The 23,464-nt window shown below is 41.2% G+C and overlaps 1 protein-coding gene across 3 annotated transcripts in view; it reads left to right on the top strand.

Annotated features, from left to right (window-relative positions):
* Positions 1-23,464, top strand: part of nfatc2a (nuclear factor of activated T cells 2a) — a 172,137-nt gene that overhangs the window by 118,230 nt on the left and 30,443 nt on the right. For 2 of the 3 annotated variants that reach the window (XM_068000600.1, XM_068000597.1), the window contains exons 9-10: positions 644-1,492; positions 22,164-22,207. In XM_068000600.1, coding sequence (XP_067856701.1) covers positions 644-1,492; positions 22,164-22,207 — 893 coding nt within the window. The remainder of the gene's footprint in view (positions 1-643; positions 1,493-22,163; positions 22,208-23,464) is intronic. The other variant, XM_068000599.1, reaches the window with a different exon arrangement.

Here is a 23,464-nt window from a genome sequence, read left to right as displayed (position 1 = left end):
AATAGGGCAGTCTGAGAATAACAGTGGAAAATCATTGAATATTCTATTCATGTCATGAATTTGAAGAAATATTTACATTAAAAATAAAATATTGATCTTGGAAAGGAATATTCTAAACTTTGAAGCACTTTAATTGCGTTATAGTCATGTGAAGTAGTGCCGTCAGATGAGCAATCCCTCGAGCAATGCTCTAGGTGAGACATTTAGGCCTAGAAAATAGATGGTGCCACGTCTGTTTTTCAGATGCTAAACAGGCGCCTCCAATATGGCGGGCAGGAATCACATGCTCATGATGAGCCGGAGGTGTGCTGCCTGCCGTAGGGAGGTGCAGTAGTGCTCTTCCTCGCTCCATGTTAAAACCATGGACCGCTGTCTACCACTGCACAACCCATCTCCCAGCCCCTGCCCCATCTTCTGGCTGCTCCCCTCCCCCCACCATCTCCCAGCCGCTCCCCTCCTTCCCTTCCCCTTTAAGCACTTAGCTGCACAGTCCGGGACGAACAAATTTCTAGGCCTTGGGCTCTTAAAGATCCAAATATTAAGTAGCTTAAATCATTTGTATTGTGACTGCATATTGCTTAGGAGCTGTAAATGTGCTAATGAGAACTGAAACTAAATGTGCTTGTAATGTAATTTATTTCAGTGCCTATCATTAAAACAGAGCCTACTGATGAGTGTGAAGACACCATATACCGCAGTGCTGTACATCATGGAACCATGCCTCAGTTTTATTATGCACAGCAGGTCATGACCCCTGTAATGGTCACTAACCCCACTTCCTGCCTTGGGGGAAGCATGGCTTCCTGTCGTTCTGGATTCTCTCCACATGATTCTAAATACCAGCAGCAGAATCCAACAGGAGCTGTCTATCAGAGGTCCAAAGATGGCAGTCCTAATCATCTTGGCTATCAACCATCTGCAGTGATGGTGTCATCAATTCCCATAATTCAAGATGCTCACAGATCAGTGTTGGTGCATGCTGGGTCACCTGCCCAGCCTTCTATGATACACCACTCTCCAACCAATCAATCTTCTACCATAATTCATCATTCCCCAAACAACCATGAGTCATCTTCCTTGATCCACAATTCTCCAACCAATCATCAGCCATCTATGTTACAACACTCCCCAACTCATCAGCAGTTATCTTCTATGATTCACCATTCATCAACTAGCCAGCAGTTGAGGTACAGCAGCCACCAGGATTACCAGCACCAGGTATATGATGAGAATGATACCCATGTGCCTAACGTGCGGTCCACTACACCACAAGCAGTACATTATGTGCAAAATAACAGCCCCAATCAGTATCCAGCTGTGATTCAGCAACAGCAGCAAACATCCAATGCAATCCAGAAGGTTTCCAAAAATGGCCCCTCACCAAGTCAGCTTGCATCATTGATACTGGATCAACAGGAGAAGGAAACTACAAATACTGGAGTCACAGTGAAGCAGGAACCACAGAACCTGGACCAGGCATATCTGGATGATGGTAAGAACCAATTCTTGTGTTAAAGACATTGGTGCAACTAAAGTACAAGAACTTTTTATAAATTCAAGTCAGATTAAAAACATTTTTTTTGAATATCGCAAGTCATGTCCTTTTAGTATCATGATTAAATCGGAATCCTGTTCAGGTATCGCTTGTAATCGTAAAGATGAGGGATGACAGTATGACTGGGCTAGGAAATTGACTCCCCATCTGCTGATTTTTGCTCATTGACAGCATCAACCTCTTCCAGTAAAGATATGAAAGGATTAGATGCAATGTAGAGCTCTCCCTACGCAACTCTAAAAATGTACCTCAAGCCTTAACCACAGAAAAGTGCCTCCTCCACACTGTTCGGTCACATTTCATTTCCCACGCAAACTTTCCTTATAATTGAAATGATCCTAATAGCAATAAATGACAGCAGTTTTTTTTTTACTGTGGGCTTGTATTCACTGAGAAATGAATGAGACTGCCTAAATTCATTTCACTTTGGAACTAATACGCAGCAGAAAAAGACTTTGATTATATCTGTCTCAGTTAGATTGAGACCCATGATTGTGGAGGTGAAAGTACATAGGGCAAAATATTCCCCTCTCTGTCATGCTAGTGAAATTTTCTTAGTATAAAATGTGTCAGTTCTGCCACAAGGCTGTGCTTGCCAATTTAATGATTCATGTCTTACTTATATTTACTTTGTCCACAACCAATTTGGGACTTTGCACAAGAGTAACATGAAGCTGGAAGGTAAGTAAACAGATGATTTGTTTGTTATTTTATCCCGAGTTTTCTAATTTGAATGGAATTAACTGGAGAATTATTTTGGACCTTGCCATAGTGTAGACTGCCAGCATGTGGGGAAAATTCAATGGTAGGTTATTATGATCTCAGCCATGCCCTTGCTCTCAGAACCCATTGGTAGCTCCCTATACGTGGCACTGGAGGCAAAGAATCAGTTGTACTATCTCTGGACATTCTTACTTGTGTTCCCACAATTGGCATTTGTGCCCAGGGAGCAGACTGAGGCCTGTGTTCTAACCCAGTGTGTTACCTAGCACTCTGAGTGTTACATTTCTAGCTGATGTTTGTGTTTAGTTTTTGATAGCCTTTAAAACATATAAACACATGCAGTTTTATTAGGTACATGAAGCTCATGGGGAAGGATCTGAAAACGTGAAGTATGAGAGCTGGAAGGTCTGCTTATAACACAGTTCAAAGGTAGCAGGAAAAAGATCTCATTCACGTCAAAAACTTCACTTGGAATGTTTTAGAAATCCTAAAAGATTCCATGTGGTATGTTTGTGATCTCTCAAGAATAAGTAATTTAAAAAGGTCAATTAAATTAGTACATATTTGCAAAATGAATGAATCACAATTTGTTAACTTTGTACCAGATATTCCCTGATTATCAGTTAAAGTCCTATTTATTTTGGGGGTATTTCTTTCAGTGTAAAATACTAAGTGCCATTTGCATACGTGCGGATGTCAGGTGAGGATAGGATTTGGCTTGGCTACGAAACCTCAAGTGATTGAATAGCCCTGGGGGCAATTTTAACCTAACTTGCCTGGCAGGAAACCGACGGGGTTGGGTGGAATGCTGAACTTAAACCACTCCTGATATTACTCTTCATTGACTTCAATAGAGACTAAAATTGGAAGGAGTGCAAAATCAACATTGTCAGTTTCCCGCCAGGCGAGATGTGTTAAAATTGTCTCTGTGTCAAGTCTCATTAAGTTCTATCTGTGAATCTTTAGTGGGAAGCTGACCTGCAATTATGGGCAGATGGGTCGTTCATGGGAGTGAATGTGCTCAGCAGCAGTCAGACAGCTTTATCCTCAGCAAACCTGTCGACCAGGAAAAATGGAGATCATCTTAATTCTTAGATTCCTGGAAAGTAGTCAGCAGCCACGTTTACTAAATGCCATGCTTTGCTGACAAATGGGATCACTCATCTAAGGAATCAATCGAGAATCCAGTTCGGTATCTGGTAATGAAAACTATACTGATTTAATTTTGCTGCTGAACGGATTCACATTAGTTACTCAAAGCTGAACTCACCCACTCTCTTGAATTGTCATTCTCTTCAGACCCATGTTAGCCTCCCGTTAGAAGATTCTTGTTTGCAGGTAGAAATGTTAATAAGCCTAACTGGCGTGATGCATAAGGGCCTAAACACTTTACATTCATTCTTCTTTTATATTACTGCGCTACTTCTAATAGAAATAGCTCAGTAATTGTTCTGATTTCTCTTGTGCCAAATTGGACCCGTTAATACTGTGGATTGGATTTTCTCGCAACGGAAAACTCTGCATGTGCAAAAGTCACACACTTGCAGTCAGTGCAAAGTCACAAGGGCAATTTTTTTCTCATTAATTTTTTTTGGATCAATTCTCACTCACCCCCAGTTTACTGAAGGCATTGAATCTTTGATGTCTATGCTTCCATCAGCTCTAGGAGCCCTCTAGTATTATCCCCAAATGGCCATTATTTATGCTTGAACCTTGGTATCAGGAACTGATTTGATCAATGGAAGCATTATATCAACCCTAATTGTGTTCTCACCTAACGCCCACATACGTGTACTTTCAGCAGGGATAAATGGATAGCAATCAGGAGAAGGAACACTCACTGATTGTTTTTTCCCCTCCTTTCCCAATTGTACCATTAGAGCTGCCATTAAAGCAGAGATTGAGCCGAGCACCTTTGCGCCCTATATGACTCACCTAATCCCTGCATAACAGAAGACCCCTCAAATGCAACTTTAATTCTTCTGCACTTGTGCAAACCTCCACAATCAGATCCCAGAATGGCACACCCAATCTATATATTGCCAAAGCACTATTTTTGTTTGCCACCAGTAGCTGTTACCATCAGAGATAGGGACTCAAACCCCATTCCAGGTGGACTTCACTGCCTCTGCACTATAAGTAAGTCACGTTTGGCACAACGACAACAACTTGCATTTACATAGCACCTTTAACACAGAAAAAACATCCCAAAGCAATGCACAGATGCGTAAGGGAAAAATGAACACCAATACAAAAAAGGATATACTAGGAGGGGTGACTTAAAGCTTCGTCAAAAAGATGCATTTTAAGGAGGATTTTAAAGAAGGAGAGGGAGGTGAAGAGGCAGAGAGACTTAGGGATGGAATTCCAGAGCATGGGACCTAAATGGCTGAATGCATGGCTGCTAATGGTGGGACGAATGGAGTGGGGGACGCATAAAAGGACTGGAAAAGGTTAAGAGATAAAGAGAGCCATAGAGAGATTTAACACAAGGATGAGAAATTTAAATCTGAGGCACTGTGGGACCGGGAGCCAATGTAAGCCAGTGACGACATAGGTGATTGGTGAGAGGGACTTGGTGCAGGATAGGATTTGGATGAACTGAAGTTTAGAGGGTGGAATATGAGAGACCAGCTAGTACAGCATTGGAATAGTTAAGTCTAGCGGTGACAAAAGCAAGGATGAGGGTTTCAGCAGCAGATGAGCTGAGGTACAGACGGGTGATTATACAGCGTAGAAGTAGGTTGTCATAGTGATGGAGACAATATGGCTCTGAAACCCAGCTCAGGGTCAAATGACATAGAGGTTGCAAACAGCATGGTTCAGCCTGAGACAGTGACTGTGGAGGGGAATGGAATCGGTGTTGAGGGTATGGAGTTTGTGACGGGGATCGAAGACAATGGTTTCGGTCTTACCAATGTTTAGCTGGAGGAAATTGTGGCTCATTGAAGACTGGATGTCAGATAAGCAGTCTGACAACAGAAGCAGCGGAAGGGTCAAGAGAGGTGGTGGAACATTAGAGCTGGTTGTCGTCAGTGTACATGTGGAATCTGACCCCATGTCTGCAGATGGTGCTACCAAGGGGCAGCATGTAGATACAGAAGAGGGGGTAAGGATAGATCTTTGGGGGACTCCGGAGGCAACAGTGCAGGTGTGGAAGAGACGCCATTGCTAGAGTTACTTTGGCTACAATTAGATATGTTGAAATGGAACAAAGTGAGGGCCGTCCCGATGATCTGAACAATGGAGGAGAGGCATTGGAAGAGGATAGTGTGGTCAACAGTGTCAAAGGCACAAGTGAAATGAGCACAAACCATGGGATTTAGGAAATGTGGTTGGTTTGTTTATTATATAAGCTTATGGCTAAAACTGTTAACTTATAAAGGGAGCACAAAGTACTTATTTTGTGGTAAGCATCCCCTTTAAGTTTGTTAATTTTAATAAACATTAAACAATCTAAAACGCACAACAGTGATCCCATCGAGCATTTAGAGCAAGTGAAAACAGTCAAATGGATAAAAATAACTCAAGTTAACTAACAAATACCTATTACCTGAATTCTATGTTTACAGCAGATATCTAGAATCATTCCCTTTTGTTTATTCCTATTTGTATTAGATTTTGGAACAGGAATAAAAAGGATTCAAACAAGCATGGTGATCATATGTATGCAATCGATCGTAATATAAACCTCATGTGAACACTAAGCCTGTTATTTATGTGGCAGATCATAATGTCACAGTCAAATCTCATTATAGCACATTCTGTTGCTACAAAGCAACCATTATAATAAACCACTCCCTAGTACTGGCTGAAACTCCATTTATAGTGAGCAGAAAAGCTCCAACCTCAGTAAAATCATCCCCATGAGAAGGATAACTTGTCACTCCACATGAGTTTGTAAAGTTGAAATTTGACTGTACGTTTATGTGATAATCAATTGTTTATACCCATGGATAATAACTTCGCAACACTAGTGATCACTAATAGTAGCCAAGCTATTATTCAGGAGTATTATTGGTACAATTCTCTTACTTAATGTAAATTCTACTGCTGTTAATGGGACATTTATAGCTGCAGTGCCCATAATATTATGATTTCAGTGGATGGGGAAGAGGTAAGGCAGCTTAACTATATTTCTAATGGGACTTGCCTTGAAGATATTTGCATTGTAGTAGTAAAGGCTAAGAATCAGAATTGAGTGTTGTGTGCTCATGGTCCTGATTTCTGCTCTTCACTCTTAATTCCTGCTTGTGACGGACAGGAATCTGAAGTGAAGGGAGAAAGCATCATAAGTATAGAAAGCCATGTTTCTAATTGTCTTCACAAATAATCAAGTTAGGAAGGTAAGTCACTCTTCCCCCTCCTCTCACAAATAATCAGATTTACCTCTGCTCTTTTTAATTTTATTTTTTAATCGAGAAACCTATGTGATGGGCCAAAGCTTATAATACAAGACAATGAGTGTGCGCAAACACTGAAGGAAGTTGAGAAATGTAGAGAGAAATAATCACTCGGGTGACTGAATAAGCCAAATTCAAATTTTATTGCATGGGATTCCAAGATTTTTACTGGTGTTTTTAAAATTGCATTTAATTATTTTGTCCACATTGTATTAAAACCTAAAACTAGTGGCTGTGATCATCAGAAAAAGAATGGATGGAGTTAGATGTTCAGTGGAGGATGTCCATTTAGAAGGCTCTTGTCTTATTGCAGAATAGATACATTATGAGCTTTGAAACTCATTTTGTTTTGGTATCTGGCCTGATGGGACTGCAATCTTTTCTAGTCCTGTACTTTCCCATATTCCTGATGATAAACTTTGATTTACTTTTATTTTCCTTCTCTCAATCCCTCATCTTCCAGTGACATTTCAGTATACAAGAGGTTAATTCGGGGAGGTCACTGCTGCCATAATAATGGAAAAAAAGCACATTTGAAATCTTGATGAGTTAAATATGAAAATTCATTCTGGATGCAATGTTTTGGAACTTGCTCTAGATTTCCATATAAATATAGAGACAGATAAGTGAAATCAACACTTTTTTTGGAATTTGTACAATTAAAAGCTAATGGTAGGAATGAGCATCAAATCCAAAGTGATATTTGGATAAAATTCCGAGTCTAGAAAAAAATCTAAACTTTGATCTAAATTGATGAATTCATACACATCCTTGGAAGAACAGTTTACTTTTTAGTAATGACCTTTCTGAAAGTACACAATACAATGTTGTAAATCATTGTGTTTGATGGACTGTAGAAAAGTGAAATCAGCTGGATTGACTGGGATAGAGGAATTGACAGCAGGTAAGTGGCAACAGTGGAAGTGTTCCATTATTTTTTGTTTTAGAGCTACATAATACGGTTTTTCTTACCCTAAATTTTCCTAGTTGTCTAGTAGCTGTGTATCCATCTGTTCAAATCTCTGACAGTCTAGCTGGGGAAAGGGAGCAGAAATTGCAGCCATATCCCCAGTGATAATGGGACAGGATATCAATATCCAAGTTCCCTGCCAGCAGGTTTCTATTTCTGATGGCTAAGTGGTCAGTATAGCTCTGATCCTTGTTTACTCAGGGATGTAGGACATGTCTATTCCCTGGCAGCCTAGTGTTGGAAGTTCTGTGAGATTGGGTAGCATAATAAGGCTAATGGAATGCTGGCCTTTATATCTAGAGGACTAGAGTACAAGGGGCAGAAGTTATGCTGCAGCTACACATAACCCTGGTTAGACCGCACCTGGAGTACTGTGAGCAGTTCTGGGCACCGAACCATCGGAAGGACATATTGGCCTTGGAGGGAGTGCAGCGTAGGTTTACTAGAATGATACCCGGACTTCAAGGGTTAAGTTACGAGGAGAGATTACACAAATTGGGGTTGTATTCTCTGGAGTTTTGAAGGTTAAGGGGTGATCTGATCGAAGTTTATAAGATATTAAGGGGAACGGATAGGGTGGATAGAGAGAAACTATTTCCGCTGGTTGGGGATTCTAGGAGTAGGGGGCACAGTCTAAAAATTAGAGCCAGACCTTTCAGGAGCGAGATTAGAAAACATTTCTACACACAAAGGGTGGTAGAAGTTTGGAACTCTCTTCCGCAAACGGCAATTGATACTAGCTCAATTTCTAAATTTAAATCTGAGATAGGTAGCTTTTTGGCAATCAAAGATATTAAGGGATATGGGCCAAAGGCGGGTAAATGGCGTTAGATGACAGATCAGCCATGATCTTATCAAATGGCAGAGCAGGCACGAGTTGCTGAATGGCCTACTCCTGTTCCTATGTTCCTATAGTAGGTCATAGAATTATATCAAATTGTACAACACTGAAACAGGCCATTGATCTTGGCTGATGTTTATGTTCCACACGAGCCTCCTCCCACCTTACTTTATCTCATGCTATCAACATATCCTTCTATTCCTTTCTCCCTCATGTACTTATCTAGCTTCCCCTTAAATGCATCTAAGCAATTTGCCTCAACCATGCCATGTGATAGCGAGTTCCACATTCTCACCACTCTCTGAGTAAAGAAATTTCTCCTGAATTCCTTATTGGATTCATCAGTGACTATCTTTTATTTCTGGGGCTTAGGCTCCAGCCCAGACTGATGGGATGAAAGTCTTCATTTTTTATTGCAGTAAGTGTTCCATATAGGTGGTCTCAATCTCGTTCCTAGTAGGTGTAACCCACAGTGTGCTGGCCCGGACTTGATGGGCCGAATAGCCTCCTTCCGTGCTGATTCTATTCTACAGCATAAAACTGCCCCTAATCGGATACTAACTCAGAGGATGCGCACAGGTTTCTTGCAGTCCAGAAAAACACTACTTGCCAGTAGTGCATCCTGCTTTTTCTTGAACTTTGCATTTGAATTTGGACCATCTGAATTAAATAGTGCTGATTTTTCTGAATACTCATTCTAATTATCATCACATTGAGGTTGATTGGAATTGAGTGACAATGGTTGTCACATAGAACAGTGGTGGACTATTCAATGTGCTGTTGGCCTGTGAGTTTGCTGCTTCTTGGAGTAGCTTTCAAATGTTTAAGCCGTTCTATCTTCACATAGAAATAAAACGCACTTTACCAACATTTTTTTAATCAGTTTTTAGAAAAATATTGTTTAAATCATTAATATTGCCAGTATATATAAAACACATTGGCTGCAGTTCCTTTATCTACAACACATCCCTATTACATAGAGCTGCTTGTAGTCACTCAATTGTTAACATTTACAAATTAACTAATAACTTGACTTGAGAGAAGAATAAAGTAAAGGAAGGGAATTGAGGGGGAAGAAGTTGTGTTAGTTTATAAACTGTATGTTAAGGTTTCATAAATCCCCCCATTTTTTCCACCAAGGGTGATTTTTCAAAGCGTTCTCAGATGAACCCTATACAATTTGCCCCTTTTGCAGCTCCTTAATCAGTCCTTGGAATCTGCAAACCACAAACCATTTTCCGTTGTTTGAATTTCTGCATTGCATCTTGATAGGCCTACTTTTATGTTGATTGCACTTTATTTGCTGGAGCTTTCCTTAATTATCACAGTGTACAGGGGTCACTGATAGATTCTGAAACTGATGTGAAATTGATGGGAAATTATTGGAAAATCACATGTACTGATCAACCAGGTACAGCAGCTTTAAGATACAATATTATACACTCACAACCAGTCTGCAGCAATCTTTTCATTTATAAGAGCCTTGAGTTTACAACATGTAGTATGTGCTGATACACACGTCACATTAAAACAGCTGCAACAAATCCCACACTATTCTGAGAAAGTCCAAGTCGTTAATGAGCATCAGGGGAAACTTCCTTTTTTCCAATAATTCTTTTGTCAAATATTTTGCTAACAAAAAACCCCTAGGTAATTCTTTCTTTAAAAATAATTTGTACATGATGAAATGATTTATAAAATAACTAAAGGCACAACTAAAAGTTTTACTTCTGATCATGTACAGTAGTGCCTCTCTCAGATCCTGCCTACATCAGAGAACACATCTGAGTTGTATACATGAGACATGACTACAAATTGAGAGTTAAAAAGTTGCAAGTTGCACTTACATTAAAAGAATCAATGTATCAGTCTCATTCTGTAGTGTTAACATGTTTTTAAATAAATGTAATTCATTTATTGTTACATTCAGTTAACCTTATAACACTGCACTCTTGGTTTATTTTGTTGCCAAAGTTGAATTTCACCTCCCATGTCTTTACAAAATTAGTTTTTCTGAAAGATATAAAAATAAGTTCCTCTCTGTTAATAATTAAGGTTCTTAGTCTAGGTTTTTAAGACTGAGCTATTGTTACTGTATGTGAAAGCTGAGTTTAAACTCACTATCAGCAACAATAGCTCAGTCTTATACGTTGGTCCCTAGAGAGCTGGGTCTACGCTGTCTCCCCTGTAGCCTTTTAACCTTGGCTGGATTTTCTTCTTTTCTGGCCTCCACCATGACAAAGTCAGACATTACCTTCTGGGAAAGTAAATCTTGATAAATGGCCATAACTTAAATCATCATTTAACAAAACCAAATGTTACTCAATATTTTTACATGACTTCAGCAAAATGACTGCAGCAACTTTTAATGTAGTTTCAGTATTTCTGCTCCAAGAAGTTCGTCCATTGAAATGACTTGCCCTTGCTTACAACGCTCCCCTTGTTATGGTACAGATTTTGGAGGGCTCCCAAACACCATATTATACTGGGGTTACTGTATTATACAAAAACAAATCTACAACACAGTGGGGAAGGGAAACCAAGAAAACTTACATCGAGAATAGGGGGATAATTTTAACCTGGAGCGTTTCCCGGGCAAGTGGGTGAGAAGGATAGGGCGAGTGTGAAATGCACTTGCTGGCCTAAATTTCAGGCCTGGGCCAGTTTAACTCCAGGGCCTCATTTAAATGCAGTCAGTCCACAAGCGTGAAGAGGGATCAGAGCAGCTGCCAGCAGATGAAAATCCAGCAGCTCTTGGTCACCTGCCTGCTTGCAGGTAAGTGGTGGGGAGAGGGTTGTGGGAGGGTCTTGCAGGAGGGAAGGGGAGGGATCAGGACATTTCCATAATAGGACTGGGTGGCCCACATATGTAAAAGCACAACAGAGCCCATCTGGGATTGTTTGCCTTTCTTTCAGGCAGTCTTGAAGCCTTCCTAAGGCCCAACACAAGGCTAGGGTTAGGGTCATGAAGCATACGTCTTGCTGCACCCATGGGGTGGCCTACTGGTGGAATTTCCTCGGGTGGCCTGGGGCTCTCCCTCAAAGTTTCTACCAGATGTAAGGCGAGCGGGCATAAACCTCACCAGACTGCACACCCCACTCCCACCTTGGATTGGAATTCAGGATGGAACGGAAACCTGACAGATCCAGGTTCCACTCTAAATTCCTGGCCTCTCACAGGCAATCTGCCCTATATGTGCCCTTCTCCACCCCAGAAATTTCAATCCCAATGTCTTCAGGAGATGAGGGAAGAAGACTGGGAGAAAAATTACAGCATTTGTACCACTTATGATTGTATAAGAGAAAGCCTAATTTCGTATTAGGTACATGGATCAGAAAGGTGTTAGAGTATAGATCTCGAGGCTTTTCTGGAGGCATGTCTTACTCTCAGCAACAGTAAATTGGGGTGTGTACCTCAGGTGCTTTTACACATTATGTGAGTATCTTTGATCAGGCAGCAAGCTTATATTTAGTCCGAAATGGTAATCGCTATGGCAGTCCCCATAAGATTGTCCACAGGCTTACTGCTTTTGTGGCTGTTTTTCATAATTCAGGTGTGGGTGGATGATAATTGCTACATGTACTTGATTTCCAAATCTTAATTCAAAAATAACATTAATACCAACTTGAAACTGTCTGATCCACGTATCCAATATAAAATCCTTGGATCCTGTTGTCAGCTTAAATCCTCCGTTTGCATCCACAGCTAAGGAAACTCCCCTAGTATTGGTATAAAAATCAGTAATGCTGACTGTCATGGGGGAAATCAAGCCCCATGAAGAGTTAAATGAAACAGAAACTCTTCGGGTCACCTTTGATTGTAAATCCAGCATCATTTCTGACAGACAGTTTTAAAGATATGAGGTTACATCTTCACAAATGTTAAAAAAAAGAATATATAACGGACTCCATACCCAGATCCCTCTAACTTCACCCCATGGAGTCCTTTTGAAATAGTATAGTTCTTTTAACTAAACACTGGATCCTTATGAGACCTAATCGGATAAGGTTATAATTGTGCCTGGCGTTTTTCAAAAAGTAATTGAAATATCTTTGCATATTCTGTGGACAATTATTGCTCACAGATTGATACTAAAAGCGCCATTTTCTCTCTCTCCTTGGATTAATGATCAAAGTGATATTGTATCTGGGCACTGTTCAAAGAACTTTATACAGCTCATTATTATTGCACTAAAGCTTTTGTGGTAAAGCTGACTATGTAGATCCTGGAGTTTTACGATCTGATAGAACTTGGTGGTAATGGTAGTGTACAGAAGAAGCTAAATCTCACTGTTTTATTGTAATAGCATGTGCATTTAAATCTGCAGTATCCCATTTTGTGGGTTTATGTTGGCTATCCTTCAAAATAGAAATCCAACCTGTGAACATCTATTTAAATATTTTCAGTAAATCCAGTTAAACAGTGTGCTCGGCTCCTCCATGGCTCAGTTGTAAATGCACCAAGTGGTGTGCTACCAGCCATAAAGACCAGGAAGATTGTGGATAGATTTCTGACCTCTACTGAGTTAGTTACCTGATACCAGGCAGTGTTGTGGGGTGGGGGCACTATGATTAACCACAGTGTCCGTGGACGAAACAAAAGAAAAACTATCGAAGATTCCCACTCCTAATCACTATGTAGTGACTGCTAATGAAAAGTGCACCAGTGTGGATGTCGGCTGAGGCTCAGCTGTGATGCACCCCATGATTAACTTGCCTGGTGATACTCATTCTCTAGGCTCATGTTTGAAGAATGTTGGAGTAAAAGATCATGGGACTAAGGTGGCTCTCAACTCACAGCAGCTGGCTCCTGGCATGGAACTGCTGCTGGCTGTGTCTCTGAAGGGAGCTCCTGGAGAGCCAGGCTTTGCTTGCCAGGTTCCATTTGCATGCTGCTTTGAGGGGGGAAGGCCAGAGTTCTGGCATGTGCTGCTGTCCTGAGAGAGAACGTCATCAGGCACTTGGACTGTAACCGCTGCCCTGGATCTGCTGAATGGCTGGTGTGATGGCAGCCACCAGAAAACCCCGAGTCACTGAATTAGTTAAGGACTGGAAGGCATCATTAAAGGTGCCCTCCAATATGTTCCGCAGTGCCGCTTCAGTTCCTGTCTCCGTGGAGTGGAGGCCCCAAGTGGTCCCTGACTCCCTTTTACCTAGGGTTCTGCTACAGACCTGAATGCAACTGCCACTTACTGTATCAGTTCCGGCAAAGCAGATAATGCCTCCATGATGTTGCCGCAAATCAAAGCTGTGGACTCTGCAGCCACATCTGTGAACTGCCACAAATTATGGGAGATCTTCCCCAGTGCACTTATTACCTTTCATGTTGCTGTTGCTGCATCTTTTGAGGCGAGTACCCATGAACTCTGAAGTCCTTTGCCACCTTCTACTCAGCTTCTGTGGAAAAGTAGCCATACCCTCCCCCACTTGCCACTCTTCCAGGTCCCCACTTGCTTGTGTCTCACCTGGTGAGCTTTCCTGTCTGGCTAACTAGCTCACCCCCCCTCCCCTGCATCAGTGCCTGCAACCGGTGAGCTGAGTGACGGAGGTGTTAAGATGGAGAGGCTTGAGATTCTAGAGGACGGGGCCCTCTCGGGAGAACAGAAGAATAGAGCCTTGGTCTTCTGCTTCCTCCTCTTTATCCTCTTCATCTGGGCCTTCAGAAAGATGTATGCGTAGTCCCTTTTCATCTTCTTTCTGCTCGAGCTACTCTTCCTCCTCCTCCTGTTCAACTACCTCCTGCTGCTGTGCTGGATCTGCAGGACAAAAGAGCCTAAGGTCAGAATGGTTGAGTACATCCACCTTGGGATGCAGTATATATTAAAAGGGGGTGGAAGGCTGGGCATGTGTAATGGTACAGAGGGCTGCCATGGAGAGATAACAGGGGCTTTGGTACTTACCCAATGGTGGCAAGATGCTGCCGACCTGTGCCACAGACACTGCATTGTCACAGCCCAGTGACTAGATAGCCTTGTCTCCAAAAGGGGTCAGGGATTTTCAGAATGGGTATCCTCCTCTCCAGTCGTCTGCCTCTGGTGGGCATTGTGCGCCAACTTGTCCTGCAAAGAGAATGTAGGTGAGGCTTGCAGTTGACCACGGTGTTGTCCAGGAAACACAGGTGTGATGGTATTAAGTCAGAGAAGCATGTTTGAGAGTTATGCTAGTCAGTTGCTGTGTGTTTAGGGAGCTGGGTAGACTATAGCAGGATAGGGTGATAAAGGTACCCTTAAGCTGAGTGCAGTGTGAAGTGTCTGTTGTGTGACTGCTGCTTCAGAGTTTAGAGTGTGGGGTGGACAAGGAAGAGAGGGAGAGCATGGTAAGTATCTTACCTTGCCAGCTCTGAAAAGTTGTTGAACTTCTTCCTGCACTGGTCTGGGGTCCTGGGAGTGAGAAACCTGGTACTCAGTGCCAATGCCACCTCCCTTCATGTGCCACAACATAAAAAGTGAACTGAAATCACTTCTATTGTGTAAGTTTGCGGGGAAAAGCTCATAGACAAGTCCAGCTCATCCCGACTCGTTGCAGCATTCCACTTTATGTACAAACCTAATAAAAACAAATTCTAGGGAAAGTCTTCATACAAGTTGTCATTAGGCCCTCCTTTTTTGAATGGTCATCAGTAGCATAACCATAAGAATTTGTTATACTTTATAAATTAAGAATTATTACAGATAATTAACTATTTGTAGTTGTCACCTTTGTCTTGTGCTCCACTAGAAAAACAGCAGTAACAGTAGTGAAGTATCTAGGGCATCAGCTTTTTAGGGGCTAAAGTTTATAGCTTTCACAATTCTACAGTTGTCTTGATGAGGTTCATTCTACTAAACTCTCAAATTAGTTTGGTTCAAGCCAAACTCAGAAAAGATTACAGGAAAATGAAGCCATTTATGAATTCCAGGTAATGTGACTTAATTTTAATTTGCTGTAATGGTGTGGTCCCTTATAGGGGTTGGAAGATGTTGTGCCTATGTCCCCAGCTTGTCCCTAGCCGCTGTATTATGGCACAGTAGAAGCCATTTGATTGGGTTGCATTTATGGAAAGTGAAAATGGCCAATCATCCCTTCTAACCAAAGTCTATTGAGATGAATGATTGCATTGTTCCTTTGGCATTCATTTGAATCACAAGGAAAAATGCAACAAACAAAATAACTATTCATATAGGGAGGCAACATGTTGACAACAGTTTTTAAAGCTCTTTAGATGTTTGTGCCCATGTAATTGAATTATCTCTGGTACAGAAAACTCAAAACATACTAGTCTGTTATATTGATCATTTACTAAATATCATCTCTAAATGGCAAATCCAATCAAAAATGTCCTGATAAAAGATTGCTGTTTTCTGGCCTGTTGGCAATATACAGTGTCGTGGATATGTCCCAATCAAAAATGATTCCCATTAATGACTTCTCCATTGAGTGTTTTCCGCTACATTTAATTGGATAACAGTAATAGGTACAGTAAAAATAAAGGGAATGTAAAAATCCATTCTGCACATGCAATTCATTTGCACATAATTCAGGCCACTGAATTAGTTGTCATACACAAGTGATTCTATCCTGTTCCAGCTCCTATTTTAATATGAATTCCCATGAAACCTTTATCTTTAAGTTCCCCGTTCCCTCTCTGATCTATTGCTGGTAACTGGCAAATTTATCTTGCTACAGAAATATATCTAACTGTCTTTTAAATGAGTCTGATTGCATTAGGGGTAGCTTATTTCATATACTTACCATCCATTGAAGAAGATGTCTTCATTTGACCTTTTTTCCCAAACCTTGTGATCTTAGTGTTTTATGCAGTATCTCTAGTACAAAGGACACATTCATTTCTATCTTGCAAGTTGCTGTCATCAGTTGAAATCATTTTACCCCCCTTATCTCTCTTTGGTCTAATAATATAATCTAAGTGCTTTCAACTTTTTGTGTAATCCAAAACTCTATGACTAGACATCCCTTCACTTGCCCATCATCACACTCTTTCCAGAGCAATTGCATCCTTTTTTTAAGTTAGAAGAGCAAAACTGGAGGCAATATTTTAAAATTTTTGAGCAAAATCTTAAGCATATTGTTATTTGTTACTTCTTGTTTGAATTATTCTTGTGTCAACTATTTTCAACTAAGATATTGTATGCATTGGCCTGGAAATTGAGCTAAGTGGCGAGCCACTCGTTAGATTTAAACTTACCCTCAAACTATCCACGGGCTTCTGGGCACCAACTTGCTGCAATGGGGAGCCGAAAAAAGTGCAGCGTCCTCTCCCGGGCATCTGTGAGCTGTGTGAGCAGGGAAAGGATCTCTCTGTCCCCTCAACCAATCAGATTGAATCATTGTTAACAAGCCGTGCAGAGTGGGAACCAGGAAGTGCAAGCTACAACAGTGAATTCAATGTAAATTCAGTTAGAGAAAGCGAAATAAAGAGAGGGTAAGAAATATTTAATCATAAGACAGATATAAAAGGGACAAAGAAAAAGTAAAAAAAAATATTTTTTTTTCAAATGTCCAACAACAATTAAAATGTGAAGGAATGAGACTCTTCATTTTTAAAAGCTAATTTTCAGTGCCAGAGAGGTTGTTTTGCAGTCATTAAGACTTACCATGCCATTAAAAGTTAGCTTTGATCTAAAAAACCAAGCGTTTCTTTTTCTGTGTAGATTCCAGCTGGGCAGGAGAGCCCCTTTGCCCTTCATTCAGCCAGTGAGCTGTTCTTCCCACACAGCTTTCGGAGAGGGTTGCATTTGGTAGAGCAACTTCTGGATTTCTGCCTTTGACTGCGTATGTGTGCTCACTGGAAGTTGCTGTACCAGATACATAGAAATAACAATGAGCCCTGTTAGCCTTACCGTTATTTTATGAGCAAATTCTGGGCCATTGTTCCCTTGGATGTCTATTCTCAGGTACTTACTACATACCCTAAAATTCTATTCACCACTTTGGTTGCAACATTACACTATCAATAAGGTTTGATGTCGTGTTACTTGTCATTTCCAATTTCTTTTCATGTCCCACTTTTTGCTAGGGTTCCCATTGCAGATTTTGAGCTCAGAGACAATATTGCCTCATCCAATATACAGGACCATACATATTTCAACACCATAAGCCATCTGCCAACTTCTGCCTTTCCTGATCTTTTTAGAGCTTTCCCACACAACGATGATTTAATGGGCCCGATGTTAGCAGGGCTGCGGGTTCTCGGCGGGGGGGCTATCTGGCGCGTGGGTAAAGCGCACGGTGAGATTAGTCAGTTTCCCGCGCGATTGTAGGATCCAATCCACTAATTGGATCCACTTACCTGCTCCTCCGGGTTCCCCACTGCTGATCTGCGTGTCGGACGGGCTGTGTATGTGCCGTAAGATCTGTCAGCTGGAGGCGCTCTATTTAAAGGGGCAGTCCTCCACTGACAGATGCTGCAACAAATAGCAAAAATTACAGCATGGAGCAGCTCAGGGGGAAGGCTGCTCCCAGTTTAATGATGCCTCACTCCTGGTATCAATACATGGGGTGAGGGGGAGGACAGAGATCTTCCTCCCGGCGTGCGGGAGGAAGTGGCCTGCCTCCGTCACCAGGAAGGCCTGGCTCGAGGTGGCAGAGGAGGTCACCAGTGCAACCAACATATCGCCCACCTGCATGCAGTGCAGGAGGCGCTCCAACGACCTCAGTCGGTCAGCCAAAGTGAGTACACGTAGTCTTTCCCCTACACTCCATCTGCCACATCACTGCCCCCACCCCACATCTCCTTCAGCACTGTCAACACTACTCTGTCACATCACCCCTCATACCCACTCAAACCTCATCCTCATCTTACCTGCACCTACTCACCTCGCCAGTACTCATCCCGCCACTACCACTCAACCCAATCCTCATACAATCTCATGGCTCTCTCTCATACTCACCCTCTCGTGCATCTCTTTCACGGCCAGCCTCACTCAACCTGCCACTACCTGTGCTGCAGCCACAGGGCATGCATCACATATGTGTAGTAGGAAGCGTAAGGCAAATGTGTCGTGAGCATGAAGGGGATGCACAAGGGTGTCTGAGGGTTTGTCATGGGTGTTACTTATATTGAATTTGTGACCAACTCACATTACATATTATATTGGTACCACTACTGCCATGTCTTCGCGAATCCTGTCTGGTTTGTGCAATAATGCCCTATCCTGAGGATCACTATGAGGACCCACAACTGATGCCACCCATTGTGTCACTGCAGAGTGGGTGTAGGTGTATTTGCAGGGCTCTTTTGCGCAGACGACTGAGAGACATCGGCGATGTCCCCGGTTGCACCCTGGAAGGATGAGGAGGAGAAGTTGTTGAGGGCAGTGGTGACTTTGACAGCGACAGGTAAGAAGATGGTGCTCGGGCCAGCCAGGAGCAGCTCGGCATGAAAGAGGCTGCAGATGTCCACGACTACATGTCAAGTGACTCTGAGCCTCCGTGTGCACTGCTGCTCAGAGAGGTCCAGGAAGCTGAGCCTCGGTCTGTGGACCCTGTGGCAAGGGTAGTGCCCTCTGCGACGCATCTCTCTCTGCGGAAATCCGAACAGACACCATCCATTGCATTTTAGATGATAGTGTGAAAGCCTCAACCGTCAATTTTTTGAGCTTGATTTACCATCCCCAAACTCTGACACTCACTTAGTGTGTTCCATTTACCCAAATGCCCCTTAATTGCACCATTGCTCAGAATCTCTAGCACATTCCCCAAAACCAAAGCTAAGCTAACTAGTCTGTAACTTTATAGGTGATGCTTCAATTTTTTTTTGAACCATGTTATTGTGGCAGCTGTTTTCTGACCCACTGATATTTCCCCTGTCTCTACGCTGCTATAAAATGGTTCTACCAGCACTCCCCCTGTCTTCTCCTGAAGTTCCTTTAATATCATTGGATGGATAGCACCAGATCCACATCAGCCACTTTCCTCACTTGTAATTTATTAATGATAATCTCACTTCCGCTCTGATTATTGAATCTAAATAGCTTCCTTTTATTTGTCTAAAAGTTCAAGAGTATTCTTTTTTTTAAACCAATTTCATCTATCAATTTTTGCCCCTTTCCTCCGCTCTTCTCATGAAGACATTGACACTTTGTTGGGGTATGGATCAATGGGCACTATCTGTACCTTGTTCATGTGGCCATTATTAATGTGTGAGCATAGGCAGTGAGTGCTCTTAGGCTATTCATTTATGCAGTGTTTCACATCTAAGTCTGATCCTCTAAGGATAATCCTAATAATCCACAAATGCACTCTTTCAGCAGCGGTCATTGGATAACAATCGGGAGTGAGATCCTGACTGATTTCCCTTCCCTAACCAAGTGTTCCTGAGGCCAGTTATAGCGAGGCTTAGAAAAGCGAACTTGTTTGCTTACAAAATAACAGACCCTGCACTTCAAAATTGTTTATTGTATGGTGTGCTCTGAGATGTTCTGACATGATACAAATCTAATTCTTATAATAAATCAGCGCGGACCAGGGATCAAACCTAATGCCTTCCTATGGCTCAGATACTGAATGGATAAACTCAGTAACTCATTGGGGAGTGGGTAGGTTTCGAGACTTCTTACTTGTTACCTTCACAAAAACTGAAGAAAAGTAACATTTTGAATTTCTGTCATTCTGTGGTCCTCACACTTAACTTTTCTTTTGAGCATTTAACAGCCCAGCTAATTAAACAGTTTACGTGTTATGAATATACCACAGATATTTTAATTTTGACTTCTGAATATCCTTTTCTAGTTTTCGTTTTATGTTTTGGTTTGTTTAGTTTTCTTCTACACATCCTTATCTCCACATTAGTGTTAAAATGTGATACTGAGCATTGATTTACATTCTGATTAAAATACTTTAATATCGTTTTTAGCCCTTAAGAGTATGCACTTTGCCTTCAAGGCTTCAAACTCAAACCTACCATTTTCATTAGCAGCCTAACATTTTATTTAACTCTACAATTGATCCTCTTTAGTTTCTCTTGCTTGTTTGAATAAGTTACCCTCCTGAAGTTAGGAATTCTACATACATTTATTTACTTGATTTTTGTTTTTACTCTTACAAAAATATTTAATCCAAATAATATTTGATGACTCGTACTTGCCTAAATGTACTCTCACCAGATCTCCAACATTTCCGGTTCATTGTTTGGGACCCATCCATAATATCATCTGGTTGGGTACTGGAAACTTGTTGAATAACTGGAACATACATTGTTATGATTGACTAATGAACTAGTAGTTGTATAATCCAAGTTTTTTGATGACACTAAGTTGATGAGAGCAGGAAGTAGCAAAGGGACATCGACAGATTAGGTGTGTGGGCAAAATTGTAGCAGATGGAGTTCAATGTCGGGAAGTGTGGGATCATCCACTTTGGATTTGAGAAATACGAATTGGAATAATTTCTTAATGGTGAGAGACTAGAAGCTGTGGAGGAGCAAAGGGATTCGGGTGTCCACGTACACAAATCACTAAAAGCTAGTGCACAGGTACAAAAAGTAATCAAAAAGGCTAATGGAATATTGGCCTTTATCTCGAAGGTTGGACTACAACAGGGAGTTAGTTATTCTTCAGTTGTACAGAGCCTTGGTCAGAACCCATCTGGAATACTGCGTTCTGTTTAGGCACTGCACCTCAGGAAAGGTATGTTGACCTTGGAGGGGGTGCAGCGTAGATTCACCAGAATGATACCAGAGTTTAAAGGGTTAAATTATGAGGATAGGTTGCCTAAATTTGGCTTGTAATCCCTTGAGATTAGAAGGGTGGGGATTGATCTAATCGCAATCTTTAAAATGAAAAAGGAATTTGAAGGTAGATATAGAGAAACTATTTCCTCTGGTGGAGGAATCCAGAATGAGGGGGCACAATCTGATTAGAGCTAGGCCATATAGGTATGAAATCAGGAAGCACTTCTTCACACAAATGATTGTGGTCATTTGTAACTCACTTGTCCAAAAAGCTGAGGATGCTGGGTTAATTAAAATTTTCAAGACTGAGATTGACAGATTTTTGTTAGGTAAGGGTATCAAGGAATATGGAGCAAAGATGGGTAAATATGGTTGATGTACAGAACAGTCATGATCTAACTGAAGGGTGGAACAGGGGCTGAATAGCCTACTCCTGTTCCTATGATCAAGACATAATGCTGTCAAAGTGGACACAAGATGGATTTAATCCCATGGTATTTGTTGGCTTTTGTAATCCCTGTAATTGTATGTTGTATTGAATCTTATGTATTGTCTTCCCTCAACTTCAATTTAGAAATGGTTTTACCCTTTAACTTAAAGATTTATCTTTCCAAATGTTAAAATACAGTATTCATAATGAACTTAATCCAGCTAAATTTATCTAATTGAATCTTTTTGTCCAGTCCAGTCCATGCATAGTAAATCAATCAAGGGCAATTTACAGCTCTAAGTATTGCTCCTACAGTGTATTTTACACAGACTGCAGTATGTACATTTCTGCCATTCTGCATAGAATCTAAAGAAACAGTTCCTCTTTTATTGGCCTAGGTGGGCTAGATGGGAACATTTTCTCCTTTTAGGTATTCCAGCCTTGTCAAGATGGATAAATTGTTGACATAGTTGGTAAAGAAGGTTAATGTAGTATTGTAGAAATCAACCACATTTTTATTTGAGGGCCTACCAAACTAAGTTGCACCAGTGAAACTGAGTTTTTTTTACAGAAACTACATGGGACTTCTTCCAAAGGCTGGAGCACTTTAATAAGGTATGTAGAGAAGATTTGATTCCTGACAGTTTTGAATTACAGCCTACAAAGGCAAAGCAAGTGGGATACCTTTTTAATGTATTGAAGACTGATTTTGAGCATTGAATGGAGACCAGATTACATGCAGGAAAGTTATGTGTGAGAGAATTTTAAATGGATGTAAAAATAGCCTATGTGAGCCGAAAGAAGGGAAACTGCAGCTTTAATTCAGGGAGTCCCTGTCTGTAGCACCCAGACAGAAATAAGCTGGAGCTGTGACAAAACAACAAAAAATTAATTTTCAAGTCTGCAAAATACAGTGCACTCTTTTATAACTGGACATATCAAATTTGTTATGATAGCAAAGTAAGCTCTATAGCAACCGTTGTAATACACTGGTGCTGACTGCCCGGGAAGGATGGGGAAAGCCGTTTTGTTTGTTATTTCTGGCAGGGCTTGTTGGCTTGACTTGCTCTTATTCTGTAGGGGGACCTTTGAGAGCATTCTTTTCCACACGAGAAACTCGGCCAATCTGGCAGAATCCACCCCCCACCACCCCTCCCCCCTCCCCTCCTATTTTCAGCTGTTTGCCTCCAAAATGTCTGATCTCCTAAACACAGAGCGTTTACAGTGGCAAAAGTTAATGGAAAAAATTAAACACGCATGGCACGTTGCAGAAATTTGTTGTATTGCTTAACAAGGCTTCCCCTCTATAAACAGCTCTTGTAAACCGCTGTGCACAGCTATCTACTGTACTTCTTATTCACTCACTAGAGTGCCAAGCTTTAAACCTTTTGATCATTTTCTTCAACTCTGGAACAACTAAAGAAAAAATAATGAGGGTTTGGTTTGCAGGTAGCCCTCAGATTTTGACACTCAGCAATTTTGTGTTTTATTCTTTAATGAAAACCGCATTGGGATTTCTGTTTAGTGAGTGCTGATACTTGTAATATACTTGCCAGTTTAGGAAAGGGTTCTGTCGAGATTATTGGGAAAACACTAAATAGCAACTACAGGGATAACATCTCCATCCAGTTCAGTCTGTTGTTAGCATTGTGCTCCGTGAATGATAAGTTAATGTTGTCGTACTGTAGTTGCCATGTGATAGAATGTTTTCCCTGATACCACCCACATTCCACAAGTCTCACATACTTGCTCCTCATTTCACTATGAGTCATTGACGGCTACTGAGGAATTTTTGTGTCAAAAGGTAATGAGCTTATCTAGCTTTTTGTTTATTCAGTGAAAAATCTGTATGAGGTAATGTTCTTTGGTTCT

Source organism: Heptranchias perlo, chromosome 19 (genome assembly GCF_035084215.1).
Source record: "Heptranchias perlo isolate sHepPer1 chromosome 19, sHepPer1.hap1, whole genome shotgun sequence".
Lineage (NCBI taxonomy): Eukaryota > Metazoa > Chordata > Chondrichthyes > Hexanchiformes > Hexanchidae > Heptranchias > Heptranchias perlo.
This window is presented reverse-complemented; position numbering and strand designations above follow the sequence as displayed.